Source organism: Leopardus geoffroyi, chromosome E2 (assembly GCF_018350155.1).
Source record: "Leopardus geoffroyi isolate Oge1 chromosome E2, O.geoffroyi_Oge1_pat1.0, whole genome shotgun sequence".
Lineage (NCBI taxonomy): Eukaryota > Metazoa > Chordata > Mammalia > Carnivora > Felidae > Leopardus > Leopardus geoffroyi.
Window position 1 is genome coordinate 17,832,529 of NC_059335.1, and position 17,715 is coordinate 17,850,243.

At 58.3% G+C, this 17,715-nt stretch overlaps 2 protein-coding genes across 9 annotated transcripts; one reads left to right on the plus strand and one right to left on the minus strand.

Moving 5' to 3' along the window:
• Positions 1-138: 138 nt before the first annotated feature.
• LOC123578225 (inactive serine/threonine-protein kinase TEX14-like) lies at positions 139-7,498 on the plus strand. 7 transcript variants are annotated; one of them, XM_045441019.1, is made up of 16 exons: positions 139-247; positions 858-1,110; positions 3,336-3,450; positions 3,826-3,991; positions 4,071-4,225; positions 4,306-4,366; positions 4,443-4,567; positions 4,699-4,791; positions 5,221-5,556; positions 5,636-5,793; positions 5,870-6,063; positions 6,146-6,218; positions 6,302-6,390; positions 6,480-6,650; positions 7,166-7,215; positions 7,304-7,498. In XM_045441019.1, the coding sequence occupies exons 2-16, from the start codon at positions 978-980 to the stop codon at positions 7,407-7,409; spliced, it is 2,025 nt and encodes a 674-aa protein (XP_045296975.1). In that variant the 5' UTR covers positions 139-247; positions 858-977; the 3' UTR covers positions 7,410-7,498. The 7 variants fall into 7 exon arrangements, with proteins under 7 accessions (XP_045296975.1, XP_045296980.1, XP_045296976.1 ...); XM_045441018.1 differs by lacking the exon at positions 139-247 and having other exon boundaries at positions 256-1,110; XM_045441020.1 differs by lacking the exons at positions 139-247; positions 7,166-7,215 and having other exon boundaries at positions 255-1,110.
• A 55-nt stretch (positions 7,499-7,553) lies between these two features.
• On the minus strand, positions 7,554-17,647 carry ARHGAP33 (Rho GTPase activating protein 33). Of its 2 annotated transcripts, XM_045440913.1 has the most exons (18): positions 17,535-17,569; positions 17,018-17,110; positions 16,331-16,453; positions 16,165-16,242; positions 16,014-16,080; positions 15,871-15,930; positions 15,630-15,782; positions 15,438-15,540; positions 14,071-14,215; positions 13,908-13,990; positions 13,717-13,824; positions 12,230-12,375; positions 11,432-11,585; positions 11,202-11,347; positions 11,048-11,122; positions 9,303-9,977; positions 8,819-9,210; positions 7,554-8,725 (listed from the first exon to the last, which is right to left on the minus strand). In XM_045440913.1, the coding sequence occupies exons 2-18, from the start codon at positions 17,108-17,110 to the stop codon at positions 7,940-7,942; spliced, it is 3,387 nt and encodes a 1,128-aa protein (XP_045296869.1). In that variant the 5' UTR covers positions 17,535-17,569; the 3' UTR covers positions 7,554-7,939. The 2 variants fall into 2 exon arrangements, with proteins under 2 accessions (XP_045296869.1, XP_045296870.1); XM_045440914.1 differs by having other exon boundaries at positions 7,554-9,210; positions 17,535-17,647.
• Positions 17,648-17,715: the final 68 nt, after the last annotated feature.

The window sequence follows — 17,715 nt, forward strand, 5'->3', positions numbered from 1 at the left end:
GGGCAGGCGTAATCAGGGGGTAACGTAGGGCACAGCCCACAGCTCTGGGGTGGACATCGTTTTTTCTTTTCTCGCGTCACTTCAGGGCTGGAGGGGCGCCTCTCAGGGGTGGGGGCTACTGCGCAAGCGCAAACGTGGCGGGAGGGGGCACTGATGCGCATGTGCCGCCGCTTCCCGCTCAGCCCGCCAGAGCTAGAGTGCCTGGGTCACGTGGCGGTCACGTAGTGCTTGCTGTGAGAGCCCAACGGTAGGTGCCAAGACCCCTGGGCTGGGCCCTCGGCCCCCAAACCTTCCTAGAGCTTACTGGGCCCTCAGCTCTTGGCCAGACCCGCCCCCGGGCCGCCCTCTCCCTCCTTCCCATCCTTGGTGGCCCGCAGACCCTACCCTTTATCAGACTCTGGCTCCCAGCCCACAGGCACAGGCCTCAGATCCGCTTCTTCCTCAGTCCCTTCCCCCAGCGCGGAGATCCCAACCCAGCACCCAGAGGTTTCCCTGAACCTCAGTCCACATCCCCGGACCTCAGACCTTCTCCCAGCCCGCAGACCCTGCCCTCAGACTGTCTTCCTCCCTTCGATCCCCTTGCATAGCCTGGAGACCCTGCCCCTTCTCAGGTCCCAACCCTCAGGCCCCTCTTCCTCCAGACCCTTTTCCTAACCCCCTAGATTCCTTTCCTACGCTCAGATCCTATCCCTGGAGGTCCTTACACCTCCCTGAGATGGAGCGCCCAGCCCTCAGACTCCCTTAGACCCCATACCTGCTGGTTGTAGCTCCCAGAGCCCACCCCTTTGCTCCTTCAAACGCCTAACAACAAATCAGACCCCTCCTGACTCCCCTGCCTTTCTCACACTGCCCTCCAGGACTCCCAGCCGGTTCTGTTTTTATTGCCCCCAGAGGTCCTGTCTTCACTTTCTCCTGCCCTCATGAGACCCCCCCTAGGTGATCCCCACCCAGGAGCTGACTGAGTCCGGAGCCCACAGATGCCCTCCCCGCGCTCTCGATTCCCCGTGGAGCTGGGCTCTGTTAGGGATCCAGAAGCCCAGGTGGGACAACTGCATCGCCTGGCTGTAGCTGGGGGCCCAGGCTGGGGCCTCACCCGGCTCCTGCGCAGAGGTGAGGGTCTGGCTGCTGCAGTTGCCTGTGGGGCAAGATCAGGAGGCAGTACAGAAGGTGTGACTTTAGCTAGCCAGTCAACGGCTGTGTAGCGGGCACCTGTTGTCCATGATGGGGATTTAGGGGTGAAGCGAACTTTCTGGGTCATTTCAATCTTAATTCTATTAAGAGAATTTAAGAGAATGGTGAAGATGAAGTAGATACACTGAAAAGGATGGCTTTTTGGATGGGGTGATACTTGTCCCACGTTATAAAAGTTGGTCATGCAAAAACCTGGGGAAGGGCACTTCAGAAGGGTGGAATAGCCATTGCAAAGGCTTTGAAGTCCAAACAGACTGGGTATGTGTAAGTAGCCTTGGAGCAAGGGGGCTCCGAGAGAGGGCTGAAGCTAAGAGGCAGCAGGTGCAGACAGCAAAGGGCCTCAAAAGTAGTGTGTGAATTTTGTTAGATTTTGTTCTGTGTGTGATGGGAAAACATTGGAGTTGTAAGCAGGAAATGAAGGTCTGATTTACAATTTCCATTTTTTCATTGATTTTTGTAAGTTGATTGTGTATCTGGCTACTACTTTCTGAGCTTAAGTAATCGTCGTAATTTTTGGTTCTTTTACATTTTTTGTTACCTGAGGATGGTGACAGTTTGGTCCAGCCCTTTAAACTTGAATTCTTTTTTTTTCTCATGTGAGGTGTTGGCCAGAACCCCTGAACTTTGTTGTGGGTGGATAGCTCTTTCCTTCTTGATATTAAAGGGAATTAATCTGTATTTCTGCATTAAGTATCGTGCTTACTCTTGGGTTTTGGTTTGTAATTTTTATGAAGTGAGGAAGTTCCCATCTATTCTTCGTTTTTGAGATATTCCCCCCACCCCCAGTCATAAGTAGGCATTGAATTTTATCAGGTGCTTTTTCTGTATCTACTGAGTCAAATGTGATTTTTGTTCTTTAATCCATGAATGTCTTTTCCTACGTTGATTTTGTTATGTTGAATCATCCTTGATTTTTGGGAATAAATCTATTGGGTAATCCCTTTTACTTTATTTAGGGGGGTTGCATATATGATCATAAATGGAATTGAAATATACTTTCATTTTTGGTTCTGGAAGTTCATCTGGTTTTGGAATTAAGGTCTTACTAGCTTCATAAAGGGAGCCTTGCCCTCTTTTTCTCTTTTTTTGTTTTTGGATCATCGTGTATAAGATTACCTATACATGGAATGAAATGATTACCACTGTAATGATTATATCATGCAATGAGGTGTGTTTTAAGAAGATCCTTCTGCAGGGCAAGACAAATGCAGAAACCCAGTTAGGATGCCACTGTGGATGCAGTGAATGTGGTATTCGGATGTTCCTAAAGGACCACATTGGGAGGGATTTTGTGACAGAGACCAAGCTGGTTTGGACCAAGTGCATGATTGATTTTAGTCTTAACTGCCAAGGACATAGGAGTTCAGGGACAAAGACACCAGGCATTTTCCCTCAGTAGGGATAGGGGCTAGGGCCTAGAGGAAGAAGGGTGAGTCCAGGGTAGCTGGGAGCAGTGGGCGAATGGGCTTCATGTGCAGTTAGTTACCTGTCCGCATGCAGCAGCCACAGCAAGGATGATGGGTGGGGAGAGGAGGGGTTAGCAGGGGGATCTGAGCAGGATGATGGGGCGGGGAAGGGCTTGGCATAGGCGTGGAGGCGCAGAGGAGGCTGCTACTTGGATTCAGCTCTTAGAAGCAATATTCAAAAATAAACTTGAGAGATTTCCTGGTAAAATCCAGAGAGTTTGCTTTTCTTGAAGAACTGGATGCTGGCCACATGGGATGTGTATACATACACTGAATTAAAGCTGGGTAGAGGCTGCCTGCCGTGGACAGTGCTTACTCCTGTGAGCCGGAGTCCCTGAGAAGTCCACCTCCCCCTGGCCCCTGGGTACTTTTGTGTGATTTTACCACTTCTGGGACGGCAGATGGGTGTCAGCGTGGCAGGTAGACATCACCCCTTGTTGCAGCTCTGTGCACTTACTAGTGGTGCGTACTGTGTCGAGGGGAACTCTGAGGCAGAGTCCCCAGTGGCTGGAGGGTGGGGGGTTCCAGGACGTACAGATAGAACCTGGAGTCAAGGGTCACCCAGTCAAGGAGGGACTGTGGGGACTGGAAATTGGCAAAGGTGTTGCCTAGCAGCCCTCAGGACCTCTGCCTCTGGAGGAGAGGGCAGGCACAGTCCTGAGCCTCGCTGCCCCTCAGTTGTCCAGGTCGATGGTGAGAACTCTGCTGGGCAGACGGGGCTCTTCCTTTCGGCGCTGCTGGGCCACAGCTCTGTCGTGCAGCTCCTGCTGTCCTTCGGCGCCAACCCTAACCAGTGAGTGGACGGATGGCGGTGCCCCCACGCTCCCAGGTCTCTGAGTCACAGTCCCAGAGGTCCTGGGAGCCAGGGCTTTCTTCCAAAGACACCTGTCTCCCTCAGGACACCCTCCTATCCCCAGTGACCTCCCCCTTGTTCTCTGAATTAACCCCTTCTTGTCCTCCAATGACTATTCCCCTTCTCCTGCTATCTCCCATGCTCACGGTGATACTCTCACCTCTCAAAGACCCCACCGTGTCCCCCAAGTGACCCCTCCTGTTCTGATATCCACCTGCCACGTTCCTTTCATCCCTCAGTGATCCCATCCTGCCACCTCTTGTCCCTGTTACACCCTTTTCCTAATCCATTTCTGTCCTCATTGTTCTGCTGCAGCCGCTGCCTCGATGGCAGCACGCCTGTGCACGCAGGTGCCTTCTCGGGCCGCCGCCCGGTGGTGCTGCACCTGTTGCGGGCAGGGGGTGACCTGCGTCTACGTGACCAGCAGGGTCGCACGCCTCGGGACTGGGCAGAGCAGGGTGGTGCCAGGCAGAGCCGGGAGGTGAGCGGCGGCCCAGGTAGGGTGGGAGCGTGTAGAGCCACCACCCCAATCTGCTTCAGCGCACCCCGCCCCCATCCAGGTGCTGGAGCTGCTAGAGCTATGCCGAGCCCGCGTAGCAGCACTGGTGCATGGCGGTGCGTTGGCAGCCAGTGCGTCCCTGGGCCAGCTGCAGGCCAGCTCTGACCACCACCTGTGTGGCTCCCTGTGGTTGCCGCGGCTGCTGCGTGCGGACGGGTAACTATCCACGCGTGAAACCCACTCGCCCGCCGCTCCCAGCTACCCTGGACTCACCCCTGTACTTCCCTTTGCCCCAGGGCACCGAGGCAGGAGCAGACCAGAAGACCCCCCCAAATCCCAGCCTTGGGGTTTGGCCAGGTAAGCGGGAGAGGTTGGGGGAGCAGGGGCCACCCCTGTCCATTTCTTGCCTCATAGTCTCACTCCCCATCCCCAGCTGAGCAGCCTGTGGCCACTGGGGCTGCTGACGGGCATACCCCTCGCGGACCCCAAGGAGCTGCTGCCAGCCCAGGGCGAGCCCGACCGCACCTACGAGAGCAGCTCCCGCACCCTCATGGCCAAGTGAGAGCTAGCCCCCCCACGCCCCTGCCTAACTGTCCGGCAGAGCTCTGGGAGGTGTCCAGCTCTCCTAACCTCACAAGGAAAGCCCCCTTGTCTCAGACCTGCACTCTTACCACCTCCTCATTCTCTAGCCTCCTGTGGAGGGGCCACCCTGTGACAGCTCGGCAGCTGAAGGTACCGGGAACTCAGCCTGATGTGCTGTTGGCCGACCTTCAACACTGCAGGTACCCCCACCCCCACCCCCAGCCTTGCCCTCAGGCTAGCCCCGTCCCACAGACCAGTCTCCTGCCTGCCTGTCCTACTCAAGTGTTTCACAAACAGAAGGCCAGGAACGTGACAGCCGCCACCGTTATAGTCTTCACCTCCAGGCCAGCGCTTGACACGGACCCCTCTTACCGGAGTGACCACCCCTCCCCCTGACCGTAAAGTGGCTCCCCTTTCCGCGTGCAGTGTGTTACAGGCCGGTTGTAGGGAGGGTACCACAGGTGGGGTGTGAAGTGGGTGCCGGCCCTGCAAGCCAGGTCTCAGTGTGTCCTCTGTCTGGTGGCTGGTGCAGATCGTCAACCCCTGGCACGCGGCGAGCTGTGCCCAGGGGCAGCCCCCACCGTGCAGGTTGGGGCCTCCTTGTGAGCGGCCTGATTCCTCCCACCCAGCACCCTGCACCACCCCAACATGTTGCTGCTGATGGCACTGAGCCCCTCGGCGGACCTGTCAGGACTGTGCCTCCTCTTCGAACCCGTGTGGCTGGGCTCCCTGCACGTGGTGCTGCACCCACGGGGACCGAGTCAGGGAGGGCCCCGCACTGTGCCAGGCCTGCCGCCCGGCCACCTGCTGCTGCAGGTGCTGGAGGCCCTGCTGTTCCTGCAGGCCCGCTGGCGTGCTCATGGCGGCCTTAGCTCTCATGCCGTGCAGCTGGTACGGCCAGGCCTGGCCAAGGTGGGCAGCCTGGAGCACGGGCGCCCACTGCACCGATGCTGGCCGCCGCCCAGGTGAGTGCCTGCCTCACCTGCCCGCCCCTGTGTCCCTGTCCGGTGGCCACTGGCTCACCAGGCCCCTTGGCCTCCGCAGGCCACAGCAGGGCTACCCCCGGGGAGGCCCAGGCCCAGGGCTACCCCCGCCTCCTGAACTGTACCCATGGCTGCCACTTGAGCTCATCTGCGGTGACGTGCCTGCCGCCACCTCAGATCTCTACAGCTTCTGCATCCTGGCCCAGGAGGTCTTCACCAGTCAGTGAGTGATCCTACACCCCGCCCCACAGAGGTATCTGTACTGTTTCGGTCCCCCAGTCATGCTTCCTCACAGGAGAGCTGCCCTGGGCTGGGAGAAAGGGGCCTGAGGTGAAGGCTAAATTGGAGGCAGGTGAGAGCCCGGCCCTGGATCCCCTGGTACCAGCCCCCTACCAGGCCCTGGTTCAGGCTGGGCTGGGCCTAGGGCCCGCTGACCGCTGGGGCAGCCTGCAGAGTACTCGATACCTGCTGCGGGAGGCCATGGCCCAGGTACAGGGCAGGTTGGCAGGGTGGGTGGTTGCCTTGGAGCCTTAGGCAGGACCCACGTCCCATACTCAGCCTCCTTCCCCAGGACTCCACTCCTGAGGTGAGCTCCCGGAAGCATTGGCCCACACGGTACCTTCCATCCCAGGGTTCCCCACCAGGTGAGAGGGCAGGGAGTGGGTGGGAGCAGGTTGTGAGCTCAGCTCTGCTCTTCCCATTCCAACCAGCTGGTCTGTCCCCCCAGAGACACTGTACTGTGAGGTGGCTCCCAGAGCCAAGACTATACCCAGGCCTGTGCCCCCTGTGATGCCCCTAGGCCCCTCCCCATGCCAGGTAGGAGCCAGAGCAGGGACATGGAAGACCAAGGGAGCTGTGGGGCACCTGGGCAGGCCCTGCCAGCTCTCTGCCATGGCTCTTTGCAGGCCCCGGAGACTCCTGAGACCCCAGGCCACAGCAGAGTCCAGAGGGGCACAGCCTGGGACTCAGGCAGCAGCTTGACTCTAGGCAGCCTGAGCCCCAGCCCCAGCTTCTACCCAGGCTTCAGCCCCGCAGCCAGGGTCAGCCTGCACCGCTGCCTGGAGCCCAGCTCAACAGTATGGATACCTGCAGGGCCCTGTGCAACCATTCATTTGTTAATCTTTCACCCCTCACCCCAGGTGTCACCAACCCCAATATCCCTGGCTGCCTCCCCTTTGACCAGGGACTCACAGGACACCCCAACTTTCCCGTCACTCACCTGTGCCCCCCTGACCAACTCTATTTCACCCAGGGCCCTGTCCTGTGCTCTAGCCATCAGGACTCAGCCTCCCTTCTGGGGACCCAGGGCTCTTTGGAGGAGTTTGAGAGGAAGTGCTCAGTCACGATTCAAGCCCTGCAGGGACTGTGGCGTCACACACACAGGGCTGCCCTGCGGGGCCCCTCTGCCGTGTGAGCCTAGCCCCTGCCTGCTGACCCACAAGGAGGCCTCCCACACCCTGGAGGCTGCTGGCAGGGAAGGCCATGAGGGCAGGTGAAGCAGAGGACCCTGAGCCTATCCCCTGCCCCATGCCACCTTCCTGGGCACCCTCCATGGCCACTGGGTGGCAGCTCCAGCCTTTTTCCCCTGCAGGTGCCCAGTCCCGAGCTGATCAAAGGAGATCTCTTCTCCAGCCTGCAGAAGTGAGAAATGGGCCCTGCTGGGGGACCCCGGACCCCTTCCTCATCCCCAGGGTAACCTTGACTCCACCCCTATCCCACTACTCCCCAGGATGGACCTGCTGGAGGAGGTCATAGCAGAGCTGCAAGGTGGATGCCAACTCGGAGACAAGCCCAGCCTCGACCCCACTCCTGACAGATTCTTAGGGTGCCCATGACTGCCTCCCTGAAGATATCACTGCTCAGAGCCTCCCAGGAGTGACTCCCCATTCAGCACTTGCTGAAATGATAAAGTGATAAAGCAGCCTATCTGTCTCTGCCTCTTTGTTCACTGCATCTGGCTCCAGCATGACACTAGCAGCCATGTTTTCACCATTTTTATTAATTTTATCAGATGGTTTAGTGGGGGTGTGTGGGGGGAGATGGGCAGGAGCTGTTCCCCAACCCCCTGTGCACAGGGCAGGACAAGCTGGGGGCTCCTGAAGGGAGAGGGAAGACAGGCTGTTAGCCTAGCCCTCAGATTTGTGCGAGAGCCCCCAGGATGGGAGGACGGTGGGGGGGATGGGTGTGCCCTTCGGCCCAGGGTAGGAAAGCTATAACAGGTTAGGGACCCACATCAGAAACAAGTTACAAAGTTAGAAACCAAGGGTAGGGGTCAGGAGCTCAAGAAAATACAAAACAAGGGATTGGATTGGGCCAAGATCAGTGAGGGGGAAGGGAAAGGAAGAAGGTTTCCCCCAGCTGTGGCTCAGCAGTAGCTTCGGGTCTGACCCTCAGAATGGAGGGACCAGCTGGGAGTGGGGTAGGGGGGTGGGGGACCAGCCCCCTCCCTTCCTTGCCCCCCATTCCTGTACAAGGATCCTCGGTGGTGTTCACCCCCCCTCCCGTAGGCTGGTGGGGCTGCCCTATACAGCAGAAGAGGCTCTGGAGGGCCCCAGGGCCCAGGCACCCTGTGAGGGGTGTGGGGGCCCCAGGGGGCCCGCTGTTTCTGGGGGAGGCGGGGGGCTGGGGGGCCAGGATCTGAACGGCTACGTGGGTGGGCAGGAGGGGAGGAGGAGCTGGAAGAGGCGGGTGAGGGACCCCTGGGCCCCAGAGCTAGGTTGACATAGAGGGGCTCAGGCCGGGTAGGGCGCCGGGCAGGATGCTGGGAGGCTGAGTAGCCAACATGGTCATGGGGAAAGCAGGAGGGGGGTGGTGGGTAGCTGAGCAGGAAGTCGGGGGACCTGTGGAGTGGTGGTGACTGGCCAAGCAGGCCGTATGAGGCATTGAGCCTATCTGGGGGCATAGAACGAAAGGGACTCCAGGACCGAGTGGGGCCAGAGTAGGGGGATCCCTCACCTGTCTCGATTTCATAGTACAGGTTCTCTCCCCTATCAAGTGGTGCAGGGGGACCTAGGGGGCTCCTCCAGACCGGGGCTGGGGAGCTGGGCTGGTAGGATGGGGAACCCAGGGAGTACAAGCCTGGTTTAGGGACCCCAAGGAAGGGTGGCAGGCACTCCCGGGGGGCCGAAGAGAAGAAGCCAGGAGTAGGAACCTGTGTGGGGACAGAATACAGGAACTGAGCTGCTGTCTCTGGCTCATCTCCACACCCCCTGCATCCCCCACTTGTCCTGAGCTGGGCACTGACCTGGGAAGGGCCTCGGAGTCCCCTCCTTGAGGTCCCTGGGGGACGCTGGCTCCTCACCAGGCTCCCGTCACTTTGTTGCCTCGGTAGGGAAGGTGGGGGTCCAGGAACCCAGGCACCCGGGTGGGCTAGGGAGTTGGGGGCTGGCCCAACCCCTGAGGTCCCTGGGGGCTCACCGCCCACCTCCAGTGACAGTGAGCGGTGGAAAGGGGAGTGGGGAGCAGAAGGGGTGCTCCCATGCTCCTGTTGGCTCTGTCTCTGGGCCACCTGCTGAGCCCGCTCAGCCAGGGCCAGGGCCATGAGGCGTGCTGGGTTCTTGGGGGGTGGGGGCGGGGCTCCCCCAGGGCGCAGGAGGGACAGGGGTGGGGGCAGCAGCGGAGAATCTGTACCAGGACCTACACAGAGAGGAATGAGAAGAGGAGTCAGGCAGGTCTTGGGTGCAGCTTCTGGGTCTATGAGGGTGTAGGGTAGGCTGAGCAGGACTCACCGTGCTGGCCTTGGGGCCCCCGGGGACCAGGCAGTGACAGCTTGCTGCAGATCTCCTGTTGGCAGGTGTCACTCAGCTGGGCCTCGGCTCCACGCAGCAGCAAGGGGATGAGATGGGGCCGCAGGCCTGGGTTGGGGCTGAGGGCTGGCGTTGGGGTGACTGAGGCAGGTGTTCCCCCAGCCCCCAGCAGCTCCAGGACAGCAGGTGGCACTGATACAGCTAGGGGCTCTGAGATGTCCAGGGCGGTGGGTGAGGCAGGGTTGGTGGTCCCACGGGGTGAGAGGGCCTGGGGGGTCACCCTGGGTGGGAAGGCAGAGGCAGGGGCTGGGGGTGCTGGGCTGGCAGGAGGTGCAGGGTCCCCTGGTGTGGGGCTGCTGCAGCGAAAGGTCAGGGGATCAAAGTCGAGCCCCCGGAGCCCCTCCAGGCAGCGGGGTGGGCTGAAGTCCAGCTCGTCACCATCATCTAGCCAGGCTGAGGTTCGGTGTGAAGGGGAGCCAGAGAGTGCCCCCAGCCCAGCTGCTGAGGATCCAGATGACGAGGACTCAGAAGAGGAGGAGGATTCAGAGGAGGAGGAAGAGGAGGACAGGCTCTCACAGGAGCCAGCAGGTGCTGGGCCCACAGGGAAAGCATCGCTGCTGGAGTGGGGTCGCCGTAGCCTGTGCAGCCTCTGGAGGCCTGGAAGAGGGAACAGTTTGGTGTCAAGGGCCAGAACTTTACGTACCCATACATCAGTGAGAATAGGGCACACAGCCCAGTGGGTTGGTGGAGGAACGCGAAGAGGCACTTCCCTGGATAGGGTCACAATGGCTGCGAATCCAGGGAGAGCTGTTCAGACTCACAGTGATAAAGGAAATAAATGGCAAGGCCATGAGGAGAACCATTCCAGACCCAAAGGCAAGAGCGAAGTCTGACAACCACATAGCTTGTGAGCATGAGACCAATGGGATCTCACAGGTAGCTGGTGGGAGTGCAGACTGGGGCAGCCATATTTGGAAAACAAGTGGGCCTTCTCATGTACAGTTGGACATGAACATACCCTACAGCATGCACCTCCATCCACTCCTGGGTACATGCAGCGCTCTCACCAGAGTGTGGGGCATGGCAGAGATTGCTCACCAGAGCCCCTCAACCCATCGGGAGTGGGACGGACATGCAGCTCTGGATAGGACATCCACACACGGCTACCAGAGAGCAGCTGAGAGGAACGAGCCTGGGCTACACTTGGCCGCATGGATGGCAGTGAGTGAAAAGTGAAGTTCCTCATCCAACACCATACCCCCTTTCTTAGGATACCTTTAAAGATCCAAAACCACTAGGACTGTGCTGTATGTTATTTATGCAGACACCTACAGGTAAGGAGACCTTAGAGCAAGGGGATGCTGACCATCAAGTCTCAAGGGCGCCTCCGGTGGGGAGGCAGCAGATGCGAGGGGAGAAGCTTGCAGGTAAGGTCGTGGGGCTCTTTTAGTTCTGGCCAGTGGGTTCATGGGTGTTCATTTTATTATCTACATTTGTTTTTCAACAGGAATGCATAGAAGACTGTTTGAAAGGACCCTGCCTGAACCAATGATCACAGTACATCATGAACCAAGGGTGATGCTTTATCCAACTCATTGTACCTAATGTCCAGATTAAGGAAAAAAAAAACCCAACCCCCCAAATTTGAAGCACATTTAGAGGCCACCTCAGGGCCCCCGGCCCTCCCAGTTCCACCTGGGCACAGGCATGAGCCACCCTGTGCTCACCAGCTCCGCTGGCCTGTGATGACAGAGACTCCTCGCTTTTGGCAGATCTCAGCGTGACGGTGTCAGGTCGGCCACCTGCTAGGAGAGGTACAATGGTCACAGGGCACTTCAGAGTGCCTCCCCCTACCATCACCGCCCACTGCCGGCCTCTGACCTGAAGGCTGCGGTGGGGCACGGGTGCCCCCCAGCCAGGGTAGAGGTTTCTTTCGGGGGATGCTGGGGCCCCGGCCCAGGGCAAAGAAGGTCTTCCAGCTGCTCCCCCCTGGCTTTCGCGGTTTCTCGCCTCTCTCCCTTTTCCTCCTGGGGTTTGCATGAGACACAGGAGGCAGTTTGAGGATCTGGGGCCTCCAGGCTGATCCTATGCTCCCCTAGCATTCCACTCACCTCTCCACAGGTGAAGCTGGGGCCTTGGGAGTTATGGGCTCCGTGGGTGTCCCCAGACGGCCCTGGGTGCGAGCCTGGGCTTCCTCCAGCGTCAGCAGGCGAGTGGAGGGGCCGCTGCCCGCAAGTGACTTGGGCCTGGGGAGGAGGCAGCGGCCTAGGGAATTGGGAAAGGGGGCAGCTGTCAGCTCAGGGTGCCATTCAAGGCCACGGGCAAAGCCAAGCGCTACAGCCCAAGCCCCGGCCCCGCAGCGTGCCCACCCGGGCTGGCAAGGCAGGGGGCCAGGGCGGGCGGATCAGGCGGGAATGGGTGGGCAGCAGGCAGGTGAGGAGGAGGAGTGAGGCAGAACGAGCTGATGAGGAGGCAGCTCCCGGCAGCCAGCGAGGGCAGCGGCTCTGGCTTCAGTTACCTCGGGCCAGTGGGCCCTCCGACGTGCTGAATCCTGATTGGGCTGGGGTCCCGGGTTGGGCGGGGAGTCTGGGTGGGGCCAGGGCGGGGTCAAGTCTGGGGACCTCCCACCTCCTCCCAGATGGACCCATGGCCCCAAGAGCCCCCAGGAGCTACAAGGGGTGAAGGAAGAACGATGTCCGGGCCAAGAAGTGGGGATCCTGAGCGTAGGAGCTGAAATGAGAAGGGGGGGGGGAGGGGAGGGAGAGGCCGGGGCGGGGTCCTCAAGGAGCCAGGAGGGAGGTCCACCTTCAGTGGGGTAGGGATAGGGCTGGGAGCCCACCTGCCCTCCCACTGCAGCCCTAACAATGAGGGGGCAGTAGCCAGGACATGAGCGGGTGAGATGGGCGTACCTGCAGGGTCGAGGCCAGCAGAGGAGAAGGTGTCGCTAAACAGGACATCCACGTGGGTGAGCAGGAATTCCACCACCACAGACTGCACCCGAACCTCCCTGAAGGCTGCGGCCCCACCCAGCCCCACTGACTCCAGTTCCATGGATCTGGGTGGGAGGAGATAGAGGGAGGCCAGGTGCTTTAAGCTCCAGCTGGTGGATTTTAGCTACCCAAAATGGGGAGCCAATGGAAGAAATGACTGTCATCTAACACCTCTGACCTTCCCCAAGTGATCACATCTAGCATTGGGTTCTCAACCTTCCCCCAAACCTCCTTCCTCCCTGTCCGCAGCTCAGTCAATGCTCAGGCCAAACACCTCTGGGTGTTGTTCCTGATCCCCTTCTTTGCCTCACACTCACATCCAATCTCTCAGAAATCCTCCCTGCTCCACCCACAAAATCTCTCCAGAATCTAAACTCTTCCCCACTGTCCCCACCCCTGGCCTGGCCTCTACCCTTCCCATCCCAGACACCACAGCTCCTCCCTGCCTCCCTGCCCCCTCCCCCTCCATTCTGTGTTCTGCCCTCTGCAGTCTGCTCCCCTCTGCAGCCAGAAGGAGCCCCTCCATGCTGGGTCAAGGCCCTCCGGGCTCAGAGCCCTCCCCTGGCTGCACCCCTGTCCTGGTAAAGTCTGTCCTCACCATGACCCACAAATCATAGGTCATTCCTCTGTCTGGTCCCCTGGCATCTCTGACCTCACCATCTCCTCCCCCTCAACCCCTCCCTCCCTTGCTCACTGGGCTCCAGCCACACTGGCCTCCCTGCTGGTCCTCCAGCACACCGGGCACCTTCCCAGCCTCCAGACATTGGCACTTTTGGTCCCCTCGGTCTGGTTTGTTCTTCCCCAGATATCCACGTGTGTCCCTCCCTCACCTTCCAAAGTTCTTAAATGTTACCTTCTCCGTGGAGTCTTCCCCACCCACTTTATTTAAAATTGTAAGCTGCCTTCTCTTTCTGTTTCTTTGTCCTCATAGTTCTTGTATCCACCATCTGATGTACCACCTATTTTATTTGGGACAGAGAGCTTGCCTGTCTTGGTCACCATCAAATCTTCTGTGGCTCATGCCGCTACTGGCCACAGAAGCTTCTTACTGAAGCCTTCCCTGCCACTCTAAAAATTTCAAAATACCATGACCCTGTGCATCTCCCTTCCCTGCTTTGTAATCTTTCTCCTTGGTACTCATCACTATCAGACCATAGTCTCTATTTTTCTTGTTGACGGTTCATTGTTCATCTCCCCCATGAAAATGTGGACTTAGGAGCACAGGATTTTGCTCACTACTGTGTCCCAGTGCTGAGGAAAGGAACTGGCACACAGAAGGTACTCAAGAAATATGTGTTGAATGAAATGAATAAGAGAGCAAAAGTTGGGTTCTGGGTGTGGGGGGCATCTTGAGGCCCAGCTAGTGGAGAAGGCTGAGGGGGCAGGCTGGTGAGTTGCCAGCTTACCGTAGCAGATTGGGTGCCCAGACAATGGCCAGGTTGCGGGCATGCATGCTGGTGTTGGCGCTGTGTCTTGCCATGCGGGCCAAGTGCCTCAGCAGGTACTCCAGGGTCCTGGGGGTGAGAGTGGAGGAGGACACCTGAGCCTCAACTCCCTTGGGACCCCACCACAGCCCTTCCTGCCCCTCCTGGTTTACCTGTAGTGTGGTGGGGGCAGCTGTTGGATGACGTCGTGGACACGCACCAGGCGTTCCTCCTCCCCAGGCACTGACATGGCTTCCTGAGATTATGCACAAGCATGATGGGGGCTGGGCCAGATGCATCCCAGCACCCTCCAACCTTGCCAGCTCCCTTACTCACACTGAACTTCCCGTAGAGCTGGTATGTGAGCAAGGGGTTCGGCAGCTCCCGGAAGTACAGCTTGCAAAGGGAGGACACACTGTGGATGTCCTGCAGAAAGGCGGGGCCAGACAGTTCAGGGATCCTCTCACTGTCAAACTCATGCCTGAGGCCACCAGGTCAAAGAGGAGAAAGATTCAGGTCAGAGCCGAACCACCTGGCCGTGTTCTTCCCCCACTTCCCAAAGTGGCCACACATAGGTGCATGCACATGGATCCTGTGCTGGGCTCTTCAGAGGCAGAACCTTACTGACCGCCTGCCCCCCCCCCCCTGCAACAACTCTGTGTGCCCCAGAGAGCATGCCTCATTTGACAGGAAGGACACTGAGGCTCAGGTGGGAGATGCCCCTGCTGTGGGTACCCAAGGCTATCTGAATCCAGAGTGTGACCACGCTCCTTCCACGAAGCTGTCATTCTCCTGGCTTCTGGAGGTCACTGAAAAACGTGGCCCAAATCCCAATAGCCCCTGCTCACCACTCTCTGGTGATGTCCCACTGCTCTTGGGTAAACATCCTATCATGTGACCTCATGCCCGTCTCTCAGAGTCTCAGGCTCCACACTGACACCTCATGCCTCCTGTCAGCCCCAGTGCTCGTGGCTCACTGCTTCCCCTTAAAGACTCTTCCACATGCTGTCCCTCAGCTCAGAACCCTCCTGTGGTTACCCCCTTATTCTGAGTAAAAGGCAAAATCCTAACAGTCATCAAAAAGGCCCTGTATGCTCTGCCCCCATTTCCTTCCGGGACATGACCTCCTGCTGCTTTCCCTTGCACTAACTGTTCCCTCCATGGTGAATGTTCATCCCAGCACGTCCACACAGCTCACTCCCTCACCTCCACCAGAGCAAGCTCTCTCCCAGGCGGCCTTCTCTGCCCACCCTATATAAAACTGCAATATCCCTCCCCAACTTATTATGAGCCTCCCCACCCCATTCTATTTTTCTCCATAGTACTTGTCACCTGCTAGTACACACTCTCATTTCCTTGTTTGTCTCTCCCTCTAGTATGTGAACCCCATGAGGGCAGGAATCTCTGGTTGTCTCTCATCCACCACTGTGTCCCCAGTGCCTCATGCTTGGCATGTGGCAGGTACTCAATGAAGGTTGATCTCTTTGCTTCCAATGTTTATTCTGCTCTTGCCTGTCAGGTCTCGGTGTGGGTATCACTTCCTCAAGGAAGCCCTCTTTGCCCCCAGCCCCAGTCCAACCCCACTCTAAGCCCTCCTAACCCCCCTGATAACTCTATGTCCCCAGCACATGGCACAGGGCCTGAAACAGAGATGATGCTCAGTAGGAGTTTGTGGAAGGAAGGGCTTGGTGGAGGGCCCTCACCGTAGCCTCTGGATGTTGGATGACACTCCTGAGAGCCGGTAGATTCCATCCACCACCCCATGGGCCTCAATAAACTCAGAGCAGCAGCGAAGCACCTGGGGCACTGGGGAAAAGCAGGGGCTCAGGTCTAGGCAGGTTGCAACCAGGGTGGGAGGAGAGGGCTGGGCAGGGAGACATAGGGCCTGTCCTCACCATCCTGGCCTGAATTGCTGAGATGCTCTCCAAGGTCACAGCCAAACACCCTCTGCCTCAGGATGCCCCGCTGCCGTAGCCGCTGCCGAGAAGGGCGGGAGCGCATGAATGTTCGGAGGAGGCCAGCCAGCTTCCCACGTGGCCGGGGCACAGCTGTGGGGGTAAAGGCAGGCCACACAGGGTCAGTGCAGCCACTGATCTTATGGTGGGGGGCAGGGGCCTGGCCCCTTGTTCCCATTACCTGAGGTCAGAGAGGAGACACCCTGGGGAGTTGGGACACCACACGGGGGACCATCGGCATCTGTGGGGTGAACAGTAGGTGGAGAGAATGGACGGCAAGCAAAGGATGCAGGGAGGCCTCCACATTTTGCCCCTGGCACTTACCCCCCTTTAGTCCTGGGCCAGGCCGCTCTGTGAACAACTCCACACACTCACTGGGGAAGAAACCGACCTGAAGAGGGTTTGGGGTCAGCGAGTAGGCCACCCTAGCTGGCACAGTGCCCTGCCTCACTTGTCCACCCCAAGCCAGGCTCACCTGGAAGCCTCGCTTGCCCCTCCACCAGCTCCGATCCTCAGTGGGTGGCATGTCGATCACTGAGACAATGTCTCCCACCTGAGAGTGGGAAGGTAATTGGAGGGAGGGTCAGAAGGGACAGGGGAAGTGGGGAGCCCAGGTGGAGTTCACTTCCCCACAGCCTCACCTCGAACGACAGCTCGTCTGGTGCCTGGGCTGTGTACCGTTTTATTACATGGGCAGCGGCCACCGCAGGGATGTTAAGGGAGGCTTCCTCACTGAGGAGCAGTCGCCGGCCATGGTTGTCCAGCTGAGATGGTGGGGGGAGAGGGATGTGCAGGGAGAGGCCAGAAGAAGATAATAAAGGCAGAGGAGGTTCCTCCATGTCCAATGGAGCTCACTACCTGTCCCCTACCTAAAAGCCTCTGTCAGTCAGAGCTATCGGTCAAAGAGCTAAATTCTTGCCCCTACCCAACAAAGCCCCTCCTTCCTCTCATGTCCCAGGATACCCCTGCACCTTCATCCTCCATGACACTGCACATTTGGTATCTAAAAACCGACTGGTTTAAGCCACTGTTGGCCAAGTGTTCTGTGAGTTACAGTAAAACCTATTTCTAACTGATATACCTTGAAATCCTCACATCCCCATAGTCCAATGCCTCTAACACACACACACACACACACACACACACACACACACACACACACACTCATTCTCTCTCACAGGCATGTGCCCACACAGACACTGAAATATCAGTGCCTCCTCCACTCTGGCTCGTTTCTTTCCTGTGCCCACACACTCTCTCCGGCTGGTTCTCACTCCTCAGACATCCCTCACTCACTCCCCACCCCAAGTCCCCTTTCCCGGGCCTACCTCCATCCAGGTGAGCACAGGCCCACAGTTGAGGTTACTGTCCACCAGTCCTGACAGGGTCTCCAGGTATTGTAGCAGCAGTGGTACCAGCATCTGGGGGCAGGTTGTCAGGATGGGCTTTTGTGAGGGGAACTTGAGAGAGTCACTGCCCTCCTATACTGCCCTAGCTCACCTCTAGGCAGGGCTGAAACTCAGCCTGAATGCATGGGTGCTGCTCCACTGGTAAGCACTGAAATATTTTCATATCAGTTAGTAAATAGGCTATGCCAAGCTCCTGTGTGCCCCCATTGGTCTGGCCATGCCGACTCTCCCACCAAATCCCCTGGAACTCCCATGATCCTAAAGCTGAAAGGAGCCTCCAGAACCTTGCTGCAGTTTTATTCTGGGCCTCTCCATTCTGATTGGTTGGAACTTGGGCCATACCAGTGTTTAAATATTTAACTATCCTCCCTTGATGGTTTCACACAGTGCTTATGAGGACACACCATAGCTGAGGCTGGGACCATAAACAGTTTACCTGGGCAGCCCTGGCACCCTCTGGGGGTGGGGAAGCTCTGGGAGGCAGGAGAACCTCCTGTCAAATATGCACCGGTGTAGGTGAGCATCCAGGGAACGGAAGTCATCGTAGCTGCGCAGAACTGGCCACGAACGGCCCTGAGGGAGCAGGAGGGACAGAAAGGAGCAGTAGTCCTATTACA